Below are 25,736 nucleotides of genomic sequence, written 5' to 3' on the forward strand. Positions count from 1 at the left end.
AAAAGGATACTCATTACAGGGTTATTTGTAATAAGAAACAGTCAGGGTTGTTGCAGATCTAACAACAGAAGAATGTTCTCTCTGACCATTGAACAATATTTTTGCAATGGAGTACCCTGAAACAATCGTAGACAGTGTCGAGAAAAAGAATGAGGATCCGCTCACAGTCACAGAGAGCGAGTCCCCAAGGGGGCCCGGCTGGACCCCACGTGCGTCTGTGCCGACTGGCTGCGTCCATCACATTACCAGGGGGTCCCGGTGGCCCCGGGACACGGGATGAGCGGCTGTCCTGGGGCCAACTACTCTTGTTTGGTTTGAATTTTGAATCATGAGAACGAGTTGCCTATTTGAAGGGTAAATCAAATTAAAATGAAAGAACTGTGGTTGCTAAGAGCTTGTCATAACCTGGCAGGTTATTTTTCCTCTTTAGTGAAAAGGTTGTGAAAGTGTACATTTAGCTTTTGCACAACTACGTGAGACTGTATATGACAACTCTATATGTCTGACTGACAACTATAAATGACTAAAACTGCGAAGCAAGGAGCCAGGCAGACAAGTGAACCAGTAAAACCCCCATCCTTACGGGAAAAAGCCTGGAAAGAAAGATCCCAAAATAGGAACCGTGGTTATCTTTGGATGGGGGAGTGATTTTCCCTCCTCTGTCTATTTCTCTGTGCTTCCCAAATTTTCCATAATGAGTATGTATGCTTTTTTTCACTTTTCATTATGCAAGTAGTATCTTTCAGAAAAGAGAACAAGGTCGCTTGGAGCCCCACCACACAGAGACTCGCCCGTGTGGGCTGCTTTGTGGCATTGCCATCGGGCAGCCCTCTGTCTCCTGGTTTTGCATTTAGGGATGTGTGGTGGCCATAGCTTGTGTTACTTGAACAGTGGGAGAGAAGCAAGGGCCGCTTTGGGGGCGCGTGTTCAGGGTGGGCCCCGTGGGCCGGCTGACCCATCTCCGGTCTCTGCAGGAGCGCTGCGTGGCCGCCCTGGCCCGGGTGGAGCGCACCGACTTCCTGTCACCCATGTGCATCGGCGAGGTGGCGCACGTCAGCGCCGAGATCACCTACACCTCCAAGCACTCTGTGGAGGTCCAGGTCAACGTGATGTCCGAAAACATCCTCACAGGTAACTTCCCCTCGCAGCTCACATCTGCTGAGAGCTGACTGCTCCTGGGCAGTCCTGACGCTGCCTGTGGGTGACCTCCCTCGGTTCCCACCTCTGCCTGTGAGCGGGGACTTCTGGCTTCCCCGTTTTGCTGATGGGGAAATGGGGGCACAGGTGTGTTAGCCAACAAGCCCAAGATCACACGCCCAGTGTGCAACCACTGCCCTCCCTGCCTTCCGGGGGCCCGGAGGCCAGCAGGTCTGGGCAGAGCGGTAGGAGCTGGCTGCGAGGGCACGTGCCACACTCTGGCCCCCCTGCTGTCCCCTGTCCCCCGCCTTGCCCTCCCCTGCCCAGTGGAGCTGCTGGCCCTTGGTGCACGTCTGCTCCCTGGGCCCCACAAACCAGGCCTAGGCTGGCGCTCACTGGGCGAACCTTTGACTCTGGTTTGATCTGAATATTCCCTTCCTCCAAGTGGTAACCATGGAAACCCCTCTTCTTCCTCCCACTGGGCGCTGCAGGGGAGTGTCACTCCTGTTCACACTGGCTGCTTTTTATAACCGGGCTGCTGATGGGGGAGGCAGGCCCCTAGGTCCCCTCGCTGCCCACCTCCTCGTCCCAGGCCGCCCGTTGAACCCCCTCCCCTAGAGGAGAGTCCATGCTGGTTCTAGAGGAGGAGCTGCCTGGGTCCTTGCACCTCCTCCCGACACCCCCTCCTCGGCGGTGGCTGCCACAGAAGGCTGTGCTCAGAGATCTTTAAGGGGCTCCGTCCGGGCTTCTCCCCACCACAGGCCGGAAGCACAGTTATTCATCTGGAATATTTGGCAACTGCAGCAGGCCCGACCACGCACAGTGGATGACTTAGCTGAGCCACGGCCAGGTGCGGGGGGGCAGTCAGTGGGCTTGTGCCCCGTGTCCTGCGTCCGTGGCCCGCACCCTGTATCCGGCAGGCAGCTCTGGCATCAAAGGGGCATTGGAAGCTGCTCTCAGGCTGGGGCACAGAAAGAGGTGCCCAGGGCCCTGACTTCCCACCCTGGCGCTGGCAGCCCGCCGGGAGAAGGCCCAGTGCAGGGTGGGCCCTGCCATCCCCCCTCCACCTGTGGTGTGCCCCACCTGGGTGCCCAGCCCTCCTGTCCTGGGCTGTGCTGCGGGGTGAGGCTCTCTGCTTCACTTGAGCTTCACGCTTAGCTGCTGAGCGCGCCTGCAGCAGCCATGTTTTCTCATCATGATTTTTCCAGTGTCCGGGAGCCCGGGACCTCAAAAATGGGGCTGGGGTCTGCTTTGTAGATTCCTGGCGTCCAAGCCCCCTTTCTGGCGTGTCTGAGGCCACAGCCCGGGAGGAACCCCCATGGACAGCGGCATCGCACTATGTGCGAGTGCGGACAAGAGGCGGGGGGGACGGGGACCTCCCGGGCATCAAAGTGGAGCTCACTTCCTCTGTGTTGCAGGGATCCCTGGGGTCCTGCTCCTCCCTCGAGAGGTGGTTCTCAAGGGGACGTTTTCGGTTGTCTCAGTCGGGCTGAGCTGCTGCCGTCCTGGCGGAAGCTATGGTGCTCAGGCGGGCCCCTCAGATTGACGGGCCCAGGTGTGTGCAGGGCGGGGCTGAGGAGCCCCGCCCTGGACCTCCGACTTCTCCCTTCCCCGCAGCTCCCGCTGGCTCATAACAGACGTGGCGTCCATAATTGATGAGTGAATGAATCAGGGAGATTTGGGCCTCTGCGCTGAGAGCAGGTGCCAGCAGAGGGCTGGGTCTAGAATGACATGCCCCAGCCCCGTTCTGCAGGGTCCCTCCCATGGCAGAGCAGGGGTGGGCAGGAGGCAGGTGAGAGGGCCTCGTGGGCAGGACCCCTGCTGTCAGGGTGCTTCCCCCGCCCCCCTGAGTGTCCACCCTAGCCCTGAAGGATGGGCATCAGAGCTTAAACTGCCCCGAGCAGCGAGGAGCACTGCCCCGCCATTCCCCCTCCTGGGACAGCGGGGGCAGGCCTTGCGCACGTGCGAGGACAGAGGCTCAGAGAAGGCAAGGGATGGCCCACACTGCCCAGCCTTTTGAGATGGAGGAGGCCTGAGGTTGAGGGAGAAGACAGGCTTTACCACGAGATGGGAGCAGCAAGACTTGGAGCCCTGAGGGCTGGGGCTTTTCTGCCCGTCTTGGTCACCTTGCCCTGGAGCCCCTGCTGGATGGCCGGGTGCCCCATCTTTCTTACTCATCTGGGTCTTCCTCTCGGGGTCCCAGCGTCATGTCTGCATCTCCCTTGTCCTCTCTGTCTTTCTGTGTTGGGATCTGTGTGAGCTTCTCCTATTCTGGGACCCTGGGTCTTGAGGCCCTCCTGTCTTGATGTGTCTCTGCCCACCTGTCCACTAGGATGTGAGCCCCTAGAAGGCAGGGTGTGTGGCCTCCTGGTCTATTCAGTCTCCAGGAGCAGGCCTGGCCAGCAGGCCCTTGGTGAACACTGGCTGGGCCGGCAGGTGGACTGTGACAGGTGGGGAGTCTGGGCTGGGCAGACAAACAGGTGACAGGGTGGAGCCCCGGGCTGCTCCTGAGCTGTCTGCATGTCTCTCGACCCCAGGAAACAGGGCCCCTGTTCTGTGCGTCCACCTCTATCAGGGCCGCGCCACCTTTGTGATGCAGCCAGGCAAGCACACGCCCAGGCGGAATGAATGAGCAAACCTTTGAAAAGGTTTGCTCATTCATTCCGGCAACTGTCAAAATATTAAGCTAACTAGGATGTGATTGCCGCGAATCACTCCAGAAAATAGCTGGGAGCTCTTAAAATTTCAGAATAGATGTTTTTAGTCCTGCAGTGCCTTTTGATGGTTTTATTAAATGATAAAGAAAGTACAATTAATGTGTTTTGCCTCATTGGCTCCACGGTGTTCATTTAGGTCTGGAGGAGGGCCACTCAGGGTTCCCATGGAAACCAGCCTGTCAGGCCAGCTCTAGCTGAGTCAAACAGGAAATCTTTATTCCCAAAAGCAGGTTGTCAGAGTCACTCTCAGTCAAAGTGCAGTGAAGAGATTTTTCCGTATTATCTGCCTGTGGTCCTGATGGTGCCGTCGTGGCCGGGCCGGGCGGAGGACGTTCCGGCCTGAGGAGCTGCCTGGGCACCAAGGGCCTCGCCCTCTTTCTAAGTGACCAGCTGGGGCTTGGCTTGGTCCTTGAGGCTGCGTTTAGGGCAGGAAACGGAAGCCCAGGTACGCCTCGGGAAGGCAGGTCAGGAAGAACCGGTAGGAAATGAGTTCTGGGGGCACTTCAGGGAGAGCTGCTCCCCGCTGCTCCACTTCCTCTCCCTGTCCCCCAATTCTGCCACTCTCCTCTGCATTGGGGATCTTCCATGTTGAAGAGGCAGCTTTTAAAAGGCACTCTTGCAAATGCTTCCCTGAAATCACTGGGACCTGGGAGACCCAGGTCTGTACTTAAAATGGCACCGAGTCACTCTGTGAGCCTAGGCTCCTCCTGTGCAAATGAGGGGTGTGGACCACGTGATCTCTGCGCTCTTGTGGCCCGTGATTTTCAGCCCAGACAGGCCCCCCACCCTGGCAGCCCCACTCTGCCCTGAGGCTGGGCTCAGTGCCCCAAAGCAGGTTCTGTTTTCTGTCATTATCCCAGAGTAGAAGTCAGCAATCCACAGCTCTTCCTCAGCCCTCCGCTTGGAAGCTTCTGGATGGGAGCCCTGAGCCACCAGCAGCAAATGTGTCTGGTGTGGCGCCTCACACCTGGAAGAGGGGGCGCTCGGGAAGTGCCAGGAGGCAGGAGCAGCGCTGAGCTGCCGGCACAGCTGTGCTCTGCCCCTTCCCTGGCTGCCTGGGTGGGCTCTGCCTCCAAACCCTCAGCTTCACCTCCATGAACTGCTCCCTGTCCAGCTGGAGCTTTTGGCGGCGTTTAGACAGGTGGACAGATCTGCCAGAGGACGCTCCCTTTCTGAGCGTCAGGACTTCAAGTTCCTCAGCAGAGCCTTCTCAAGTTTGGGTGAAATTCGTCGCAGGGATCTCTTGGTGGAGACTGTGCCCAGCCTGGCTTTGTCCCACTCTTCCCAGGGAGGGGGCCGAGGCCTGCCTGCCCCTCCCCACAGTCTTCCCTCTCTCCCTCTGGAGATTCCTTGGAGGCCTGCCTGGAGTCGGTGCCCTCCAGATGTAGGCTTTCCATATTAGAAAGTGCTAGAAAGCCAACAGGCCCAGGAACCCCAGGCTTAAACCACATGACCTGAACCCTTTCCAGCAGCCTCTGGTGGGGGTGCAGCATGCTGGGGTGGGGGCTCCCCACGCTGGGGGGCCCACTCCTCTCCCCACTCTGCTCACACTTGCACCTCGTGGCTGAAGGCCTTGGAGGTGGGGGCCAGAGGTGGTGTTTCAGCTCCCCCTGCCCTGTGCCTGACATGCCCTGCTGGCTCTCAGGCCATCACTCACGGGTTCTTCTTCTCTGAAGGTACCAAAAAGCTGACCAATAAGGCCACCCTATGGTACGTGCCCCTGTCGCTGAAGAATGTGGACAAGGTCCTGGAGGTGCCTCCGGTCGTGGTAAGGAGACCTCTCCCCCTTCTCGCCACGTCGGGCTGGGGAGGGGGCAGGGGGCCGGCAGTGGTGGGGGGGCATCCGAGGAGAGCAGCATCACACTGGGCCACCAGCAGGAAGCGCTGGTTGGAGGGGGGCGCATCCCTTCTAGGATCACTCAGTGCAGGTGTAATTCATGCTGGGAATGTGAGCGCAGGCTGGCCTGGGCCCGTGGACACCCCTCCTGGAGGACTCTGGCCAGAGGAAAGGCGGGTGATGGGACTGTGCCGGGTGACCAGTCCTGGGAGAGCCAGGACCTCCAGGCTGCCCGCCCACCTTGGCCCCTGAGGACATTTGTTTCAGCCCCTTCTCTCTCCCCCTGCTGGCACCCCCTCCATCCTTGGTTTCTCTCATTCCGGTTTTGCTGTGGACAGACACATCTCTGCGTGGGAAGATTTCATTGTGTTCACGCCCAGCAGCCCCGCTGTGGGCCGGCTCGGGGGTGCAGGCTTTTGGAGAGCGAACATTAGGCTGAGAGAGGGATTTAGTTCCTTCCCTGATAGCTCCTCCTCCTGTAACTGCCCGTCCCTGGATGTTCAAGGACACACGGGATCGGCTGTCCTTGGAGGCCTGCTGCGCTGCTCCCACCTTCGAGGGACAGCAGTTCTCGGAGGGACCTGTGCCACGGCTGCGGCAGTGTCTGCCCTGCGGGGAGCATCTTCCTTCGGCCAGACGCACATAGAATACGTTGCTAAGAATAGTAAGACTGGGGACCGGACAGTTAGGAACTGGTACCCGCTCTGTTTGCTTACAAAGCACATGGAGTATCGCCTCCCGTCCTCCTCCTCAGCTCACAGGGACTCCCAGGGACAGGCCCTTCCCTCCTGTGGGAGTCTGGCTCCGTCTCCCACCTGGGCGCCTTCCTGTGGCCCTGGGCCACCTGGGGCAGTGGGGACTTCCTACGACTGGCTTCCTGCCCTCTCCCTGTGCCAGCTCAGCGTCTGACCGGGCACCCTGCCTGTGCCCCTGCGGAGACAGGAGTCAAGGCCCAGGTGGGGCTTTTCCCAGTGGGGTGGCTGGCTGCTGGGCCATTTAGTCTGTAGACTTTTAACAAAATATCTTGGTGATGGGAGCTCTATCCACATTGAATGGGAAGGGTGCTTAGACCTTGCATCAGGTGGGTGGCCCATCATTTGGTACCGTGGGAGCAGGGTGGTAGTGCCGACAACCAGTGTCGGGGCCACCTGTCCCTCCACAGGTGAGGAGAGCAGCGGGCTCTCAGGGCCAGGGTGTGGAGCCTATGGGTCCCACGTGTCCCACCTATTTGAGTTCCCTGGGGCTGCCATGACAGTCTGGGGTGCTTAAAACAACAGAGTTTGTTCTCTCCCAGATCTAGAGGCCAGAAGTCTGAAGTCAAGTTGTCGGCAGGGCTGTGCTCCTTCTGGAGGCTATGGGAGGGTCCTTCCTGCCTTGTCCAGCTCCTGGTGGCTGCAGGGGTTCCTTGGCTTGTGGCTGCATCTCCAGCCTCCCCCTCTGTTGTCACCTGGCTTTCCTTCCGTGTGTGCGTGCGTGTGCGTGCGTGCCTGTGTGTGCATGCGGTGTGTGTGCGCACGTGTCTGTGCGTGCATGTCTGTGCGTGCATGCATGTGTGTCTTAACTCATTTCACCTGCACAGACCCTAGTTCTTAAAAAGGCCACGTTCCGGTTCCAGGTGGACAGGAATTTTGACAGGACACTGTTCAACCCAGAACACTGCCCTTTAGTCCAGCCCACCCACCACCTCTCTCTCTCCCCTCGACCCCCTCCATCTCTCCCTTCCTCTTTGTCTCTCTCTGTCTCTCCCCTGCCACCCCCTCTTCTCTGCTGGAGAGATGGAAGTTGCATCATTTTCAACAGCACTAACTCAGGGGTTTTAAGACGCAAGAAGCAGGAGTCTGGAGCATGGTGATTGTTCTCTTTAGAAATTACAAGTGTACTCACTCCCAGTTTCATCCTTCCCACTAAGCACTCGGTGTTAAATTAGCCACATCATATGTAAATACTCAGACACGATTATTGAGCTGATTAACTTTTCAGATGCTACAAAATTTAGAACTCTCCAGCAAGCCATGTCTCCAGTTCCAGCACCACATGATACATCTTGAGTGGTTGATGCTGGAGGAAGATTCCTGGGCCAAACACATTAGCTTGTGCTTCCTCCTGGCCCCCTGGGGCCCATGTGCTGAGAGCTGGTGGGGTTTTAGCCAGTGGGGGAGGGGCAGGCGGCCGCAGGCTCCGTGGTCCCTGTTTCCCTGTCCCCACCTCCCCGCAGGGACGGGGCAGCTCTCCCCATCACCCCTCTGTCCCCTGCTCTCCCTCCTCCATCCCGGAGGGGCTCCCAGTAGCTTTCCCATTCCTTTCATGTAGCTGGGTTTGATAAGACATAAATATCAACTTTGCCCCCGTTAGGGGGAAGTGTTGGAGGCATTCCGCCCGGCGGAAGCAGAGCTCTGGATGGAAGCAGCCACACGGCTCCCAGCTGCAGCCGTTGCTCACGTTTATTTGCGCCTCCTTCTCCCCACACATGCTAAGCCTTCAGCCGATTTGACGTATAGGTCTGCTGTCAGGCCCCAGGGGCATTCTTACTCATGTGCTCGGCCGCCGGCATCCAGCCTGCCCTTCACAGATGGCTGTCATTTATTTAAGAACATGTATGTCTCTATGTGTGTGTCTTACATGTCTCTCACATGTGACACACGTGTTTATCACACGCATCGCTCGTACACATACGTAGGTATCACACACAGAACACACATCTCCCCACCCTGCTGCCACACGAACGAATGTGCATGGGTTGAGCATGTGTGTGCATCTCCCTGGAGGAAGCCCAGCTGCCCCCCCTCAGTGTCACGCAGTGAGGACTTTGCCACTTTGCTCCACCTTTTCCCCCAAGGAACTGGGACCTCAGTGGCCCCGTGGTGGAAAAAGAGACCCTGCGGTGGCTGGAGGGCAGCTGCAGCCTCCGAGAGGCGAGGTGGCCTTTGGAGAGTGGATGCTGGTTTTGTTCAGTGTCTGAACATGAGTTTGCATCAAGAGGCTTGCGCAGACTGCTGCTGAGCTGCCTCTGCTTCAGATCAGCGGGTTTTGATGAGGCCTCCGGGTGAGAGCTGGGTGCCAGCCCATCATTAGAATGCTCTAGTAATGCTGTCCCCAGACTTAAAGCCAGCAGGAAGCGTTTGTGAGGAGGCTGCATTTTTCTTCCTCCTCGTGGCCCGTGTTGGGACCAGGGCCTCCATCAGTCCCCGCGTGACTGCAGAGGCCTCATGGGTGTGCTGGACGTGAGGGTTTATTAGACCGGGGAGGTTGGCCCCTTTTTAGAAAATGTCTTTAAAAGGCATTTCTTGAGGACACGTAGGTCATCCTTCAGTTATACTAGAAAGGCCCAGCACAAGCTCTGCTCTCAGAGTCCTGGCTCTGCACAGCAAGCATAAGGAAGTTTATTTATGGAGGAAGAGGCTCAGTTGTCCACTGCGACTTAAACACTCAGCACACTTTGTTTCTTTTGAGCAAACCACCCAGCTGCCTTTAGAGATGAGTTCTCAAGCCCCAGATAATGGTAATTAAGCCACGGAATGTATCCAGACCTGTACAGTTTTGGAGCAGAGCCATGAATAGGACAAACAAGACATTTAAAACCATCTTTTGCGAGAAGGTCTGAAATTGCAGGGGCAAGCGGAACACGCGGGGCCCTGGGCCCAGTGGCTTCTCTGTGGGCTCAGCCAGAGCTGCTGGGGGAGTGAGTGAAAGGGCAGAGGGCAGAGCTCATCCGGAGAGTGGCCAGCAGTGGTCAGCACGGAGGGCCAAGGCACCGGGGAAGTGGACCCCGCCCAGGGCCTCTCTGACGGCTCCCGGGGTGGGGTGTTGCCCCTACTGGGTCCTTGTCCCCTCGGAAGTCCCCGTTTTGTGCCAAGTTTTCGTGTTCATTTTTAACTTCTTGGGTCAGAACCCCTGTGATCCATTAGGAGAGCTTTAGGGGGGCTGTCGTAGGTTTGGTGAACATTCCTTACAAACGTGCAGCCTGTTTGACTGGCCGGGAGTCAGCAGAGCGAGGCTGCCCAGTGTTGGGGACACTCAGGGCCTGCTTGCGCCTCGCCCCATCTGCAGGAGACTGGGCCCCTCTGGGGCTCCCTGAGCCTGCAGATCTGTGTCTGGGGAGGGACTGGGAAAGAATGGGGTAGCTGTAAAATGCTAAGTGGCTGAGATTGTTGGATGATATTACTTTAATAGCGGAGAACTGGTAGGATCCACCGCATGGATTGTGGTAGGTGGCACCGTGAGAGGAGGAAACTCTGTTACGTGTAAACTTTGAGTACAGCCTGGCAGAACTTTGATGTACATGTGGGCGTAAAAATGATTCTAGGGAGGTTGTAAACCTAACACGTGATCCAGCTTCTCTTGAGTGGGGAGGACTGCGTGGTATTTATTTATATGAAATGTAATTATCAGAGAAAGAAGAGCAGCCCCGTGCAGAGGGGCAGGGCCGCGGGACCGGCGCCTGACCTCTGCCTGTGCCCCCGCAGTACTCCCGGCAGGAGCAGGAGGAGGAGGGCCGCAAGCGCTACGAGGCCCAGAAGCTGGAGCGCATGGAGACCAAGTGGAGGAATGGGGACATCGTCCAGCCCGCCCTGAACCCAGGTAGGGCTGGGGCGGGGGCCGGGGCCGGCTCTGTCGGCAGATGTGCGGCCGCTTCGCGAGTGTCCTCTCCTGGGGGCCGGTGTGCCCCGGGCGCCGTGCCCTGTGCCCTGCCCCGCACCGTGCAGCCCAGTAGCTCGGCCACCAGGAGGCCCGGGGCGTCTGCTCCACGGAGTGCCGGCCGGAGACCCCGCGCGGGGAGGGACTCCGCACGCCTGGGCATGGAGAATTTGCTCTCTCTTGTCTGTCCCAAGTTCGCCCAGAAGTGCGCATATGATGGGATTTCCAGCTCATAAAAAGACACAAACAGCTGCAGCTGTTCCCACAGCATTCTCCCCCTGCCCGCCGCCCAGACGTGGCCTCGGTAAATAGACCCTGAGCCCCGGCTGTGGGTGCCTGGCTCCCTGGGGGGCTGCTTCCTTCCAGCCTTCACCCTTGGGGCTGCAGGTCCAGGCTGGTAAGGCTTTAACAGGAGCCCTGGGCCCTGGATGTGGGTGTCGTCCACGTCTAAATAGGACAGGGAGGTATTCCCGCCGGAGTCCCTAACAGAACTCTCCCTGCGGGGGCTCGGCAGCCTCTGTTCCCGCCGGGCTTCCTGGTAACGTGCCTCGCCCTCCTCTGCACACAGTGACCACATCTAATCGTGTGGAGAGCGAGCTGTGTGCCCTTTGCCTCTCCTGTGGGGCGTCCGTGTTCCATGAGGGTCACACAGCGACAGCTCGGAGGCCCTGCACGCTGGTGCTGCCCGCCTGCCTTCCTGGCTGCAGCCCACATTTGGCATTGGCGTGGGGGACTGGTGAAGCCCTGCAGGTGTGCAGATTAGGGCAGGACTTTCTGTCCTGGGTCTATTGTTCGGCCGGTGCACTAGATTTCTCAGGCAGCATCTGTCCGTGTGTCTAGGAGTCTGCAGATCTTGTGGTCATAACTTCCCCCTCAACACCTTCCCCCTCCCCTCCGTTCCCCCTTCATGGCCCACAGTGAAGGCCAGTGAGCTGCTAGGTTGGTGTCTTCACTGTTCTTGTCATGTCTGCTTTCCAACAGACACCAAAACAAACAACAAGAAAACTACTTGTGGGTATAAATGGAATATTGCTGCTTTAATGAGACCTGAGGTAGTGGCATCTTTTAAAAATGAAAGGTGTGGGTAACCCACAGGGCAGGCTGGGGGTCCTGTGATGACCAAGTTTATCCAGGCCCTGGGGCACATCCCGCTCCCCTTGGTGGGACAGGGGGCAGACAGCGACCTCAGGCCCAGGCTCTGCTCTTGGGAGGGCAGGCGAGCAGGCAGGTCAGGCAGAGGCATGGAGGCCTGCAGGGGGACGCAGGGGAGCGGAGACAGCTCGAGAAAGGCATGGACTCGGGGCTGGGGCGTTCCCTGGAGAGAGAGGCTGAATTGGGTTGACAGAGGACCCCGCAAGAGGACAGGTCCGTGCCACAATCCCTGGACCCTGTGACTGTGACCTTATTCACAGAAAGGGCCTTTGCAGATGTAATGAAGTTAAGGATCTCATCCTGCGTGACCCAGGTGGGCCCCAAATCCAATGACCAGTATCCTTGTAAGAGACAGAAGGGGAGAGACGGTGTCAGCCTGGAAGCGGCAAGGAGGGCTGGGAAGAGGCTCCGGCCAGCATCAGGGGTTGGACCCACCCGCCCCTCCTTGAAGGGTGGCTGGCGAGGGCTTGGGGTGGAAGCTGGGGCCCAAGACTGAGTCTCAGACTTTGAGAACCGTGAGGCTAATCCCAGTTTATTCCTTTGACTGACTGTCTGAGAAACTGAAATTACCCAGGGTTTTCGATCAGTTTAAATTCCTTCACTCATGCGATTATTTTGTTTGCCATCCTCTATTTGCTTGTAAATCTGATACAGATATTTTTCAGAATCTGTTATTCTCCAATGATGCTAATGAAAGATGGCATTCTGAATCTCAAGATTTCGTGATAGGTTTTTACAAGCTTTTATTTTCTGCTTTTCCAGCCCTAACAGAAGTGCGTCTTTCTCGGATACTTAGATCAGGGCCTGACTTTTAGCCACTTGTTTAGGAAGTCGTATATCCATTCTGTGGTCCTTTTGAACACTGGGGTGTGTGCTTGTCACTGTGGCCTTCTAACAGTCGTGCCCTTTCCTGTGGGAAGACCCCCCCCCCGCCCTGGGGTGAGGCTGCCCTGGCCCAAACTTGCCACCCCCACCCACGAGTCCCCCTGCACCTGCCTCTCTCCGTCACTTTTAAAACCAGAACCAGATTTCAGCCTCTGCAGCTGTTGCCTAGCAACCCCACCAGGGGCTGACCTCATCTTTCAGGTGTCTTTTCAGAGAGTCTGGCAGCTCTTTAAAGCCCAGTTTTTCTTATTGTTGTCTCCATCTGACAAGACAAAATACAGTTACCTCGAACTCTTCAATCCATGGCCAGTAGTTGTCCAGCCTTAACTGCATAGGGACTATTTGGCATAGGGCTGAACCATCTGTTTTGGGGGCTATCAGGTTTATGACAAAATCAGCCCAGCCTCATTCCTGGCCTTTGGGTTTGAAACAGCGTTCACCTTGAAGTCTGGTCCCTACTGCCAGGACAACCAGAGTCTTGGCAATTCAGACCCACCCCTAGTTCCTGGGCTGGGCCTGGGCTCTGCCTCCCAGAGGTCAGCTAGCGCCCGGCCACCTCCACAGGCCGATCAGCTCCGAGCCGTCCACAGGGTGCTGCCTGTCCAGGGGCTCGCCCTGGGTAGGAGAGCCTTATCCCCAGGCTCTGGCCAGCAGATCCTGTTCTGGGGAGGGAGCAGGAGGAGGAATGTATGTTCTGGAGGCCACTGCTGGGCTAGCACCTGGGCTCCGGCCCATGGGGACTTAGCCCTTCTGTGCTGCAGCTTCCTTGGCTGGAAACACAGGAGAGTTCTGTATCTGTCTAGGACAGTGTTGAGTGTCTCGTCTGTTGCTGCCCCGGGGACCTAACTCAACATCTCTACATCATTTTGAAGCTGCAGGTTCAAAGCTTAGGCACTCTTAACAGTCAAGGTCACGGTAACTGCTTAAACCCTATAATCCTGGTGCCTAACTCAGTAGAGGTTAATTTCCTGTAAAGTCCTAATGGGGGACCTCCTCCAGAAGGCAGGGGCTCAGGGATTCAGGCTCTTTGGTCTTGTCGCACTGCATCTTTCGTAGGTAGCTCTTGGGGTCACCCTGGGAGGGAAGGGCCGGGAAGCTCGCCCATCAGCATGAGACGCTTCTCCTCATGCCCCTGTGGCTGGAAAGCAGCCTCGCCGTGGAGGCTGGGAAGTGTGGTCCAGTCATGCGCGGAGGAGGGTCGGGAGACTGGCTGCCCGGTCCTGCCTTCCAGTCACACCTCACCCTCAAGGACAATGACCTGAGAACCTATCCAGTCCCCGTGTGTGATCATGGATCACGGGTAACCCCCAGATCTCTGAGCCTTGACCTTGTACTTCAAAGCTCCCTTTCACATTTCCCGTTGGTTCCTCTAAGAAACAGGACGTGGAGAACAGGGGAGAGGCCCTTGAGGATGACCAAGGACAGGAGGTGCCTGGTCAGGGACAGTGAAGCCAACAGACGGTCTACCCCACAGAGGCCTGTGAGCTGCAGTTCTCGGCCAGGGGTGTTGGGTTTGCGGCTGTATTTTTTTCCATCAGAATTTTGGTGTTTTCACTTGTTCAGAGCTCATCAGTGCAAGTTCTAAGAACACTAAATCGTCAGTCGTGGCTTAATTGAAATTTTAAACGTAACTGCCCGACAGTGGCGGCCTCTCTCTGGCTGGGTTGTTATAGTTATTTCAGGCAGCTTGTCATTTGAATAAGTAGCTGTTTGACATGACAGAGATTTTGCTGTGCTGTTTCCATTGTTAGAAATGAAAAAAAAAATTCTTTTATCATTGTCCAGACGCGAGCCTCTTAGCTGGTCAGAGCAGTTCCTGAGAGTGGGCCAAATTTGAGGCTTTTCATTTCCATTCATGCTGTAAAATGGTTACTTTGATGTCTTTTATGAGCGGAAGACAAAGCAGAGAAAGCAACGTGGCTCTCGGGGCCTTTTTGTTCTCGGCCCGTAGGCTTTGCAGAGAGAGGCCTGAGGGGGCAGTCCTTTGAGATGAGGGGGGTCGTGGGCTGGGCAGCACTGCCCTGGGTTTCTGTGATGGTTGTGACGGCAGAGGGACATTGCTGGCGTCCTCTGTGGCTCCGTGGGCTGTGCCCCCCACCCAGTCTCCCCAGGGAACCGCTGAGGCTGCAGTGGGTGTGGCCCTTGGTGCACCCTGACCTGCAGGGACTGTTAACTGCACCTCCCTGGGTTCCAGGGGTGTCTTTTCCACTTGGAGTGAAATTAGGAACCAGACAGGGCAGAGTCCTGGAGGCCTTCTTGGGGCCCCCTTCTCATCCTGTGCAGCGTGTCTGGTGACATTCCCCTGAGGCCCATTGTGGTCTCAGTGATTCAGGCTGTTGTGGATGCCCCTGGACCCAGGAGGCAGCTGGGAGAGGAAGCATCTCCTCCCTCAGTCACCTGCGCTGACCGCAGTCCCAGGGGACACCAGGAGACCCTGGAGCTCCTCTCCCGGAGCCTTTGGTGTCACCTGAGTGCCCCCACCCAGAGTCATCTGTGTCATCTGTTGATTGGTTTTGGGTAGCACCCTTGTGCACCAGCTCCAAGGGGCCCATACCAGGCCTGCTAGGCCCACATCTGGATGGCAGAGTCCCCAGAATGTGGCCTCTCGGGGGGGAATTCTCCACTCCGCTGCTGCCCACCAGCCCCTGATGCCATGAGGGGCTGCTGGCACGAGGGTGCTTGTGTCAGAGCCCGAGGCAGAAGTGGGGACCTCCCAGGGCAGCCGGTGCGTGCCCCTGCTGGTCACACGTGGGGAGTCTGGGAAGCAGGTGGAGGGAGCAAGCCAGTCACCAGAATCCCCAGAGATGGGAACTGACTGTGGGTGAAAATGGGAGCGCCCCCCTCTCCCCTGAGTGGGAGCCACTTCTTCACTCCCGACACAGCCAAGGGCCCTTACAGCCGGGAGCATCTCAAGATGCCCGAAGAGTGGTTCTCCGCTCCCCCTCCTTCCTGCGGGGCCTCTCAGAGCAAATGTCCCTTCACATACGAGCTCGAAAGTTGAGTCTGCTTCTCCCTGAGCTGTGAGGCTCGAGAACAAACAGATGTCTGGAGTGTGGAAGTAAATCCTTAAGGCCCCAGCTCTCCTGAACTCCAGTTTTCCAGCATTTTGACCCCGTCAGGCAACCACCCCGTTTGAGAACTCACGTGGAAGAGTGCCAACAACATCTTGGAGGCAACGGCTGATGCCCAGGAGACCCAGGCCCCGCCTGGGTGGGGAGCCCCCACACGCCGCCAGCTCTTGGCTGCTGAGCAATGTCACTTCTTGCAGATTTTCTGTCTACAGACAAACATAGGAAGGACCTTTCTTCACCTGCAGTGTGTCCTGGTCATTCAGGGGCCCCCCGGGCTGGCCAGCTCTGCAGCTTAATCTTGATGGAGCAGGAGGGGTCACCCTTTCTGAGCACCAGTTGTCCGGGCAGGAAGCACAGGGACGTCATCCCTGCCTGGAAGGCTTTGCACAGCAGTGGGGTCCGCTTAGGAGACCCTACGCTGGCATTACTTGCACCTGTTAGAGGAGTCAGTGTCGAGGGATCGCGTCAGCTTTCTGGAGACAGGGCTTAATTTCATCTTTTTTTAAATAAGTGCAGCCTCATACAGATATTTCAGCAGACGAGTGGGTGAGGGAGGTCCCCAGGGACCTGGCACTCTGGGAAGATGAATGGGGCACACGAGAGGGCTGGCCTGGAGGGAGGGGAAATGCCAGCAGACCTTTCGGTGCTGTGTCTCCTGGGCCGAGACAGGACTGAGGGCTGGCAGGAGTCCCAGAATGGGGCCCGGGGTAGGGCCTGGGTGCCACATCTGCGATGTCTCTGTCAGGTTCTGAGTCTCCACCTACCATGGTGTGTAATGAAGTAGAAATATAAGCTTTTGAGTGATTGCATAATAAATTGCTAAAATATTGTCAGCACCTGTTTACAAAATTGGGAATGAAAGTCAGATGGGTGAGTGTATCCTATGACCCCAGGGAGTTACACGCAAGCCTGGGGGCTTATGGCCAGGAGGTGTGCAGTGGCTGCTTGTGGGGCAGGGCGTCGCTGGGGACACGGGTGTCCCCAGGGAGAAATGTCATGACCTACTAACAGAGTGACTGATTAATCCTCGAAAGCCTTCCCCCTCGTAGACTGGAGCATTTTGAGACCACTGTTTTCCTTAGAGAAATCCCATCTGAGGTGATGGCAGTCGGATGCCTTTGGTGACCGCGCAGAACATCATCGGGACAGCACTGTCGGACCCTGCAATCCCGAGGTCTAATCTCTCTCCTTTGCAATTCCAGAGCCGAACACGGTCAGCTACAGCCAGTCCAGCCTGATCCACCTGGTGGGGCCTTCCGACTGCACCCTGCACGGCTTTGTGCACGGAGGTAAGAATAAGTGACTCGCTTTCCTCATCCTGTTCGCTGGTTCCTTGTGAATCCCCCAGGAAGCCGGGCTGCCGTCTGACCCAGCTGAGGCTCTTGTGTTTAATGAAATAGAAATTTAAACTTTTAAGAGGCTGCATAATAAATTAGCAAAACCCTGTCGGCGCCTGTTTTTAAAATTGGAAATGAAAGTCAGATGGATGACTGTCCTCACGGAGGGTCACACGCGACCCTGGGAGCCCGTGGCTACGAGGTGTTTCGCGGCTGCCCGTGGGTCGGGGCAGAGCCTTTTGGGGACAGTGAAGTCACCAGGGAGTAATAGTGTGACCCACTACAAAAGTGGTTAATTAAACATGTTTTCGCCCCTGGTGTTTGCATGTATTCCTTCCTTCCTTGCACCTCAGACAGCACAGGCCTCTGAGTTCCCAGCTTGGGAACCACGGCTGGGACACAAGGGGACTTAGCTCCAGGTTCACAGAGGGACACTTTCTACTTTAATGGTGTGTAGTTACTTTTCTGTGATTTAGGAAGAGTATAGGTAGCACATCAAACCCATAATTTAATGGATATTATCATCTCAGTTGAGGTTAAAGTTAACTTTAAAAAACAAGTCGATTTAAAGGAAAACATAAGGGGGAAGGTCGTTAAGTGGTATAGGTGATGGCAGAGTTGTGATGGTGGTGTGTGGGTGGTGGGAGTTTGGGCACCACTCCGCTGGGTGTCCCGAGCAGTTCATCATTCCCCAGGCATGACAAGACACTTGCACAATGCTATTCATTTGCATTCTTCATTTATTTCCAATTGCCTGGAATGCCAAGCTCTCATTTCTTCTCCATTCAGTAAACTCCTATTCATCCTTCAAAACCCAGCTCAATTGGTACCACTCTGTGCGAGATTACATTCATACTTCTATCGGGGGGATGCTTCAGGAGCAGGGCTCAATCTTATTCTTTGTGTGGGCTCCGGGGTTTCACATAGTCAGTGAGGTGCTTTGTAGAAGTTTGTCCTGTGAACAAGAGGTGCAGGTCAGGCTCAGATTCCAAAGCTTGGGATAATGGGCCCTGGGCTTGTCAGAATCAGAGAATGGGCCTCGATTTGAGATATACTTTTGAAGTTTGTTTCTTTTTTTAGCTAATCCTCTTTAGTGTATTTCTTTTCTCAATTTCATGATTGCTTCCCTCTTTCGACTAAATGCTGGCCCTTAGATCTGATTAACTTAGTCCCACCTGGAGGAAGCTTTCTTTATAATAAACAGCACTTTCCAGGCCCCTGAATGCTGTGACAGTCAGAGCATCTTTCTACTCTGAGAGCAGCCTTGGCCTCACACGCTGGCTTGTTCTTCACCAGCCCTTGGCTCCCTCAGGGAAGTGGAGGGCAACTCCTTCTTGGGGGCCTACCCATCCGAAGGCTGGGTTTCTGTAACTGCTGAGAAGTGTCTTTGAGCCTCACCGAGCTTCATTCTACCTGAAATTTGCAGAACTCTGTGCTAGAATTTTTGCTTGCTTAGTCTAAATGTTGGAAGTTCACTAACTGACATTTTCATCATCGCTGTCTTCTTGGTAAAAAGTCTACACTTCTAAGTTCGGTCTTGTTTCCTCACATGCTAAGGGGCGTCAGTGAAACACAGGGAGTGGGAGAATTATTGGAACCCCTGAAAACCTACAGCGTGTCGTGTTCATTTACGGAGCCTGCGTGGCTGCATTCGAAACAGGCATGTTTTTTAATGCGTGTTAAAGAAGTGTTCATGATGGCTTTACGATATTTAGTGCCTGTTTTCATCAGGGCTTTGTGCCCATGATTTAAAAAATCATGCCTAATAACTTTACCAAACCTAATCATCTCTTGTAGTGCTAGTAACTCGCCAGGCGCGAAGGAACAAAATAAACACCGTGCTGAAGACACTGAGAACTGTGGTTTTATCATATTTTCCTGTAGAGAGAATATGTCGGCAAGAGTGGTAGCTAAGTCATTTGCACGAAAGTCTTCTCTGAACTGTAATTCAGCAGGTGCCGGTCTCGGGAGAAAGTGGTGAACTGAGGTGGATGCTAGTTTGGCTTTCACTCAGTAATTCTACACCGTGTATGTGTCTTTGAAAAACTGTTCCCCCGTCTTATTTTCTGTGATTTTCTCACCTTGGGTAATCTTCATCTTGAGGACTAGCTCCTGTCTGCCACTTAAAACACACACACCCACCACAGATCTTGGCAACGCTGAGCTGGTGACAGGTGCACTGGGACGGGTTGGAAATCACAGGTGGAATCCAGGACTCCCTCTCCCGGCCGCATGGACAGAGCCTGCGGTAATTCACTGAGGGAACAGAAAAGATGCAGGCAGTGAAGAGGAACCAGAGGACGCCGTTCGATGCGTAGGCAGAGGAGCCGGCCGCCTCTCCGCGGTTCTGAGTTTAAGGGCCGCCGAGCAGGAACGCTGGCCTGGCTTTTGGCTTCGCCTTCCCTGAGCCTGAGTGCATCCGTGTGCAGCCGTCTCTTTCTCCCCCCGGGCAGTCCTGGGATCTCAGCCCAAAAAAGATCAAGTCCCACCTGCTCACCCCTCCCCCACCTCCCCCATTGCAGGTGGCGCCGCTGAAAGGGGTGAACCCCTCCGGTTATCTGTGGGGGTGTTGAGGCTCTTCTTACAGTCTCGTCTGGACACCTATCCCTGATAAAAACACTCGATCAGAGTAGGAATTGACTGCACTTCTCGAATGTGATAAAAGCCCTAAAGTCAGCATCTTACTCCAAGGGGCGCTGAGAGCATCTTCCCCTGAGGGCAGGGATGAGGCAGGGGCACCCACGTCTCCCTGCTAATTAACATTGGTTTGGAGATTTTAGCCACTGCAGTAAAACAGGAGGGAAAAAATAAAGACACAGGAAGGAGGGAGGACATAGCTCAGTAGTAGAGCGCATGCTTAGCATGCTATGAGGTCCTGGGTTCAATCCCCAGTGCCTCCATTAAAATAAATAAATTTACCCAGTTACCTCCCCCCACTAAATAAATAAATAAAAATTTTGAAACACTAAAATGTAAAATAAAGGCACAGAAATTGGCAGAAAAGAAGTAAAGCTACCTGTCTTTGCAGATGGCTCAGTGAACCCCAGAGATTGCATGATAAAAATAACTCAGATAATTAAAAATTCAGTAAGGTAGCAGCATATAAAATGAACAATAATTTTACAAAAGCTTGCCTGAAATAGAAAAGTCGCTTTTCATTGTTTGTGTTTTCAGGTATGTTTGTTTCCTAATGTGTGTTTTGAGTCGAATTTTAACTTGATCATGAAGCATGACTTTTGTGGTTCAGTAAAAAGGTGGGGTTGGTTCTGTGTCTGTGCCTTTGATTCATCTTCGTCAAGGTCTTGCTCCCTCCTTCCTTGTTAGCCCCTGAGATGCTCTTTGCTCTGATTCCTTTCCTCTGGGGCTCTCCTTGCCTGGCCCTCTGCTTTTTCTGTGTGGGTTTCCCAGCCTGAGAGGGGGCGTTGCTGCTCCCGGAGTCGAGGACCGCTGTGGCCAGCCCTTGGGTGAGGGTGGACCCCAGGGAGTCTCCAGTGTGAATTTCTCACTTCTGAACTTTCAGCTGCCGTGGATTTTTCTTTGGCACATTTAAATTTTTTTAATTAATTATTTTAAGCCAAAGTATTCTGTGGAAATGGTCCAAAATGGCTTTTGAGAAACCCAGCTACCCCTTGTCCTTCCTCACTCCCCCATCCCCCTCCCAGCAGCTCTGGCTGCTGCTTCTGGTGCGTGACTCAGTGCCCTGGATAGATCCGTCCCCCCACGTGCACGGCACTCAGTGCTGGGCTGAGTAGGGCACCACGACTCATCGCTGGTGTCACTCGCTGTTGCCCTGTGTTCCACTCCCTTTGAATATTCTTTGAAGTCCCTGCCCCTCTCCAGCAGCTCTAGGAAGTTTTGCCTGGCAGACAGTTGTGGGCCAGTGTTTCCCCGGAGACATCCACTCTCCACCCCACCCCTCCGGATTGGAGCGCTTTTCTGCGCCTGTTCTCACGTGCTCTCCTGGGACATCCTTTGCTTCTCACCTCAGTTGGTTGTCTTGATCCACGGGTCTTCGACTTTCCTCTTTGCTAATTTTGGTGGAAAGCATCCTTCAGTGGCTTCCGGCAAGAGGTCATGTGTGAACCAGATGAAGGTTCAGCTGCTGTGATGAAGGCCCCAGACAGTGGCTTCAATAAGAGACTAGTATTGTGTCCTGGGTAATGACGCAGTTGTGGAGATCAGGGCTGATCTGGCTGCTCCGTGGTGCGGGGGACCCAGGCTCCATCCGCCCTGCCATCCCTGCCACTTTGTGTGGCACACGCGGCCTCATCATTGCCTCAGTGTCCCAGCCCAGAGGACGGCAGAGGGCACACCCAGGAAACCGCCTCCCCTTGTGCTCTCATCCTGTGGCCAGTCTGCTGGCGGGGCAAGTCCAGCTGGGCAGATGTGTCTGTTACACTAGAGTGACCACAAAAGAAGAGAACTAATGTTTTGGGGGCGCAATGGTCATTTTTCTGAACTTCACACATGAAAACGTTTCCTGTCTGAGAATGGCACTGCTGAGGATCTTCCAGCTTCTGGAAGAAATCAGGGAGTGGAGATTCTCTCCCCCCGCCCTCTGGCCGCGCCTCTGGCTGTGGTCACTGCTCATTCGAGCCTCTGGCCCCAGGGGCCGATCTTCCCTGATCTTCCGTTACTGAACATGCTTTTCTGAATAACAGGTTGTTTGGTCTGCAGTTTCTGGGACTTTCTCGCATGTTCTGTCACCGCCCCCCCTTCCACTGCTTAATGCTCCGGCGAACCAGCTCTCTCTCCAGAGCCTCTGCTCCAGATTGCTGGGCCCCACCCCCAGTGCTCTGAGCACGCCAAGTGTCTGTAGGTCTGGGAGGGGCCTGAGAACCTGCATTTCTGCCAGGTGTCTGTGTCTCTCTGTCACAGGGTTCCTTCCTCTGCTGCTGTCTCTTTGTTCCTCCTTTTGTGCTGGCCCTTCATTTGGGCTTTGGCCTCTTCTCATGCACATTGGGCACCACTGCCCCTGCCGTCCCTGGAGGCCCCCACACTCGCCGAATCCACGGTCCTCTGCACTGTGGCGGCATCCGAGCGGCCTGGCGGAGACACCAGCGCCTGGTGTCTGCGTGTTGACATGCTCCCCACAGGTCCTCCCCACACGAGGGGAGCATGCCTGGGGGGTCTCCTGACTCTCGATGGCTCCTCCCACCGCGCCCCTTCTCCCCCCTCCCCTCCCCCCTCTCTCCTTCTCTTCTCCCCGTGACTCCCCCGGCCCCGCGGCCCTTGTGACCTCCTCCTCCTGGCAACAGGCTTTTTATACCCCATTCCAGTGCCTCCCCAGTGGCCCGAGGGCATCTTCATTGGGCTACTGGCCCCGGGACCTGCCTTCTCTTGGTTTCCCCACTTGCCCGTTCTCCTGACTCCTGAAGCCGTTGTGTGAACGGCGCCCCCGGCACTGTGTACTACAGCCGCCCTCACAGAACCTCCCTGGGCCGAACACCTTCCTCTCCTTTAAGGGGTCCTGGGAGGAGAATTAACTGACATAACACAGGGAGAGCAGCCAGCATGTGGGAAGTACTTAATAAGTTAGCTGTTGTTGTAGTTTCAATTGCATTTAGTTTATTAGTTTTATTTACAGATGCAGAGAGAGAAAATGTTCTGCTCCATGGAGAACACATGCTTTTGTCTCATATCCAGTGGGGACTTTGTGAAATATGATTGTGCATGTGACCACAAAGAGCATTTTAATTGTTAATTCCCCGTCGTGGGACCCATTAACCCGAAGTGTCCGTAAGGAGAACTTAACCACCTAGAAGTTAGGAACCACTCCTCCAGATAACTCCTGGTCAAAGGAGGAGCGAAGGCTGGTCTTAGAGATTAGCTAGAAAATAATGAAAGGGGAAGTGCTTCTTATCAAAGCCAGGGGTGCGGCTGAAGGCGTTCTCAGAGAAAAAGCAGGGAGCTTGGAGCTTGTGACACTTAGGAAAGTTCACAACACCCAAGCGCTGGAACTGGGAGAATAGTAACAAACTCCCCACAGGAAGGAGGAAGGAGGAAGGAGGACTTGGGCGGCAGCAGGCCTGAGCACCCCTGTCCTCAGGCCCCAGGCCCCTGCTCTCCGTACTGTCCCCACCCTGGTCCCCCGCTCTGACCACGGAGCCTGTCCACCCACCCCCGCCTTGGTTGCCAAGTCCTGGGGTCCCCACCTCTAGGGTCTCCCCTCCCTGACCCGCCCCTCACAGCCGGCTCGGTCTCGGCCAAGCACAGCTCTGCCCGTGGCTCTCACGGTTCTCAAACCACGGGCCCCTGCTCCCTCCGGGGCTCACAGCCCCCTGCGCTCGCCCTGCGACGCTCCCTCAGCATGCCTCTTGCTTGCCCGCCCAGGACTCTCTCTTCTTCATCCACGTCCTCCCACCTCCGCCCGTTCCTGCCTGCCCACCGCGAATCTCCTCCTGCTGCTTCCTGAGCCCCTGCCTCCCAGGGGAAGCCACGACACATGTCTCGACTGCTCCTCTCTCTGCCTCTTGTGCTGGTTGTGGTCTCTGGCGCTGGTTTCCGGGAGACCCCCGTCTTTCTTATCCTTCCTCGCCTCTCTCCCACGGTGCTCTGCAGAGCACCTTGTGCCGAGAAGGAGCTTGGTGAATGTCCATCAAGTGAACGAAAGAAGTCTTTTGGAAAGGTGGTCTGAGTTGACACCACCAGGTGGCTGTGTCCTGAGCCCTTGGCAGCTTTTTCTCTGTTAGAATCATGGGCACATGGCTCCGATGTTCTCAGATCAAGCTGCCAGGTTGGGCCCAGGTTGGTGGGCAGGGCACTTTCCCACTCTGCCCCGCGCCTCACAGGGCCCCGTGGTGGCCACGCTCCTGCAGGGGAGCCCACATCTCTCTGCCTGACCCGCCCTGGCACTGACCGGCACTCTCTGCTCGGTGCCTCAGGGAGTGTCTGCACGCCGTCCATCCCATCCCTCCATCTGGTCCCTCTCGTCGTCCTCTCTGGACCCTGCCCTAGACACCTGCCTCCAGGCAAGGTCATCTCTGACCCGCCTTTGCCAAAGCCAGTGGGCAGGTCTGGCGTCACAGTTCATCAGCCCCCTCACCCCCACCCCACGCCTCACTCCCTGCTCCCCAAGGCCCATGGCCCCCCCCAATCCCTGTGCTACCCTGCCTTCCTTCCTTTCCCTCCCTGCAGTAGGTGTCTGGGGCCCCGTCCTTGTCCCCTGCACTCCCTCCCCCCCGTGACTCATCTGTCTCACGCCAGCCTAGGCTGGTGGTTCGGTGTTTATAGCCCCAGCTGCACCCCTGCCTTGGACGCCAGCTGCTTCTCCAAGACGGGTCCTGGGACGGCTGATGGGGCTCTCCGATCAATGTCAGACACGGAGCTCCCTTGTTCTTCCCAGCCTCCCTGCTCCCCAGCCCCATGTTGGCGGCCAGGCCATCATTCTGGTTGTCCAGCTGGAATTCCTGCGGTCATCGGTGGCTTGGCCCTCTGTTAAAGGCTCTCCATCTCATCTGTCAGCCAGTCCTTTGGGCTCTTCCTTCAAAACATCAGGATCTGAGTTCTCACCGCCTCTGGGTCTATGAGTTACCACAGAAATGGCCTCTTACTTGGTCTCTGAGGTCGCTGAAGGCAGATCAGGCCTGGCCTGCTCAGACCCCACGGTGGCTCCTGTCTGAGCCCAAACAGAAGCCCAGGCTTTTTGTTTGTGCCATTTCTTCCCTCCAAGGCCTCCAGATTCCCAGGACACGGGGTGGGTTGGGGTTGGGGGACATGGCAGGGCCCACTTCCACCTGCTCTTCCCTCTGCCTGGATTGTGGTCCCCAAACAACAGCATAGCTGCCCCTCTGTCCTCAGGTCTCTGGAGAAAAGGAAAAGGGCCTTCTCTGACCACTTCTGTAAAATAGCCCCCATCCCGACCTGCTCACTGCCACTCCTGGATGGATGCTTCTGTGTCTCCCAGCACCCCAGGACAGAGGCTCACGGGCTGGGGCACTGTTCTGAAGGCTCCCAGCCACATGCCTGCCCTGAGAGCAGGGCCTCTCACAGAGCAGACCCGCCACATGCTGGGGGAAGGGACTGGAGAGTGAAGATGGTCCCTGTGTGGGAAAAGGGCCACAGAGCCGATGGGGGCCACAGTGGGCCAGCCCCACCCAGAAGAGGTGGCTGTGCATGCACCTGGTGTGGGAACCCGTGGTGACGGCTCCCTGACTCAGTGAGCACCTGGTGAGCCCCTCCTGTGTGCCGGCCCTTTGTGGGGCCCTAGGACATGGTCACTGCCCCGCCCGAGACATCCGGAGGCGACCCTTCTCCTACAGCACGTCCTCCACACGGATGTGCAGCAGCTGGCCTGGGATCCCGAGGCCAGGGGACCACACAGGACCTGAAGGAAGAGGCAGGGGCAGACAGGGCAGGCCCGGGGGGGGGGGGGGGACAGGGACAGGTGACACATGGGCAGGACGAGGTGCGGGGTGCGGCCTCCCACCCAGACGCCCTTGTCGGCTCGGTTTCCGTGGGGCGGTGGCACCTGTAGGAGGGGTTGATTTCACTGAAACCTGCAGAATAAGGCACAGGTGCTCCTCTCCAGTTTTGAGATCTCATTTACGTGGAGCCCCTGCTGCGTGGTGGGTGGGGTGTCAAGCCCTCGGCTGAGGGGAAGCAGGGAGACGAGGGAGGCGTGTTCCCCCCTTTGGAGGATCTTCGGTCTCGGGGTCAAAGGCGAGTGGGTGAAGGCGGTTTGGGACCAGTTCATCGTGAGGCTGAGAGGTGCGTCAGGAGATGACCCCATTCCTTCCAGTTCTCACTTTCTAAGAATCTCTGTTTCTGAAAACACACTCTCTGCAGCTAAGGCTCCAAAGAGTGGCTTCCTGTCCATCCGGACGGCAGGGCAGGAGCTGCGGTCTGGTTACAATCCTGGAACCCCAGGCACTGTGAACTGTCCAGAACCTCAGCCCCTCCTGCCCGTCCTCGGCTGGCTGTGCAGTCCTGCCTCCCTGGTCCAGACCCTGCTGACACCTGTCCC

General features: G+C 56.2%; 1 protein-coding gene across 4 annotated transcripts in view; it reads left to right on the forward strand.

Annotated features, from left to right (window-relative positions):
* ACOT7 (acyl-CoA thioesterase 7) overlaps window positions 1–25,736 on the forward strand; it is a 90,558-nt gene that overhangs the window by 29,252 nt on the left and 35,570 nt on the right. For all 4 annotated transcript variants that reach the window (XM_064494124.1, XM_010998481.3, XM_064494125.1 and 1 more), the window contains exons 3-6: window positions 975–1,131; window positions 5,531–5,622; window positions 10,155–10,269; window positions 16,637–16,723. In XM_064494124.1, the coding sequence (XP_064350194.1) occupies window positions 975–1,131; window positions 5,531–5,622; window positions 10,155–10,269; window positions 16,637–16,723 (451 nt within the window). The remainder of the gene's footprint in view (window positions 1–974; window positions 1,132–5,530; window positions 5,623–10,154; window positions 10,270–16,636; window positions 16,724–25,736) is intronic.

Source organism: Camelus dromedarius, chromosome 14 (genome assembly GCF_036321535.1).
Source record: "Camelus dromedarius isolate mCamDro1 chromosome 14, mCamDro1.pat, whole genome shotgun sequence".
Lineage (NCBI taxonomy): Eukaryota > Metazoa > Chordata > Mammalia > Artiodactyla > Camelidae > Camelus > Camelus dromedarius.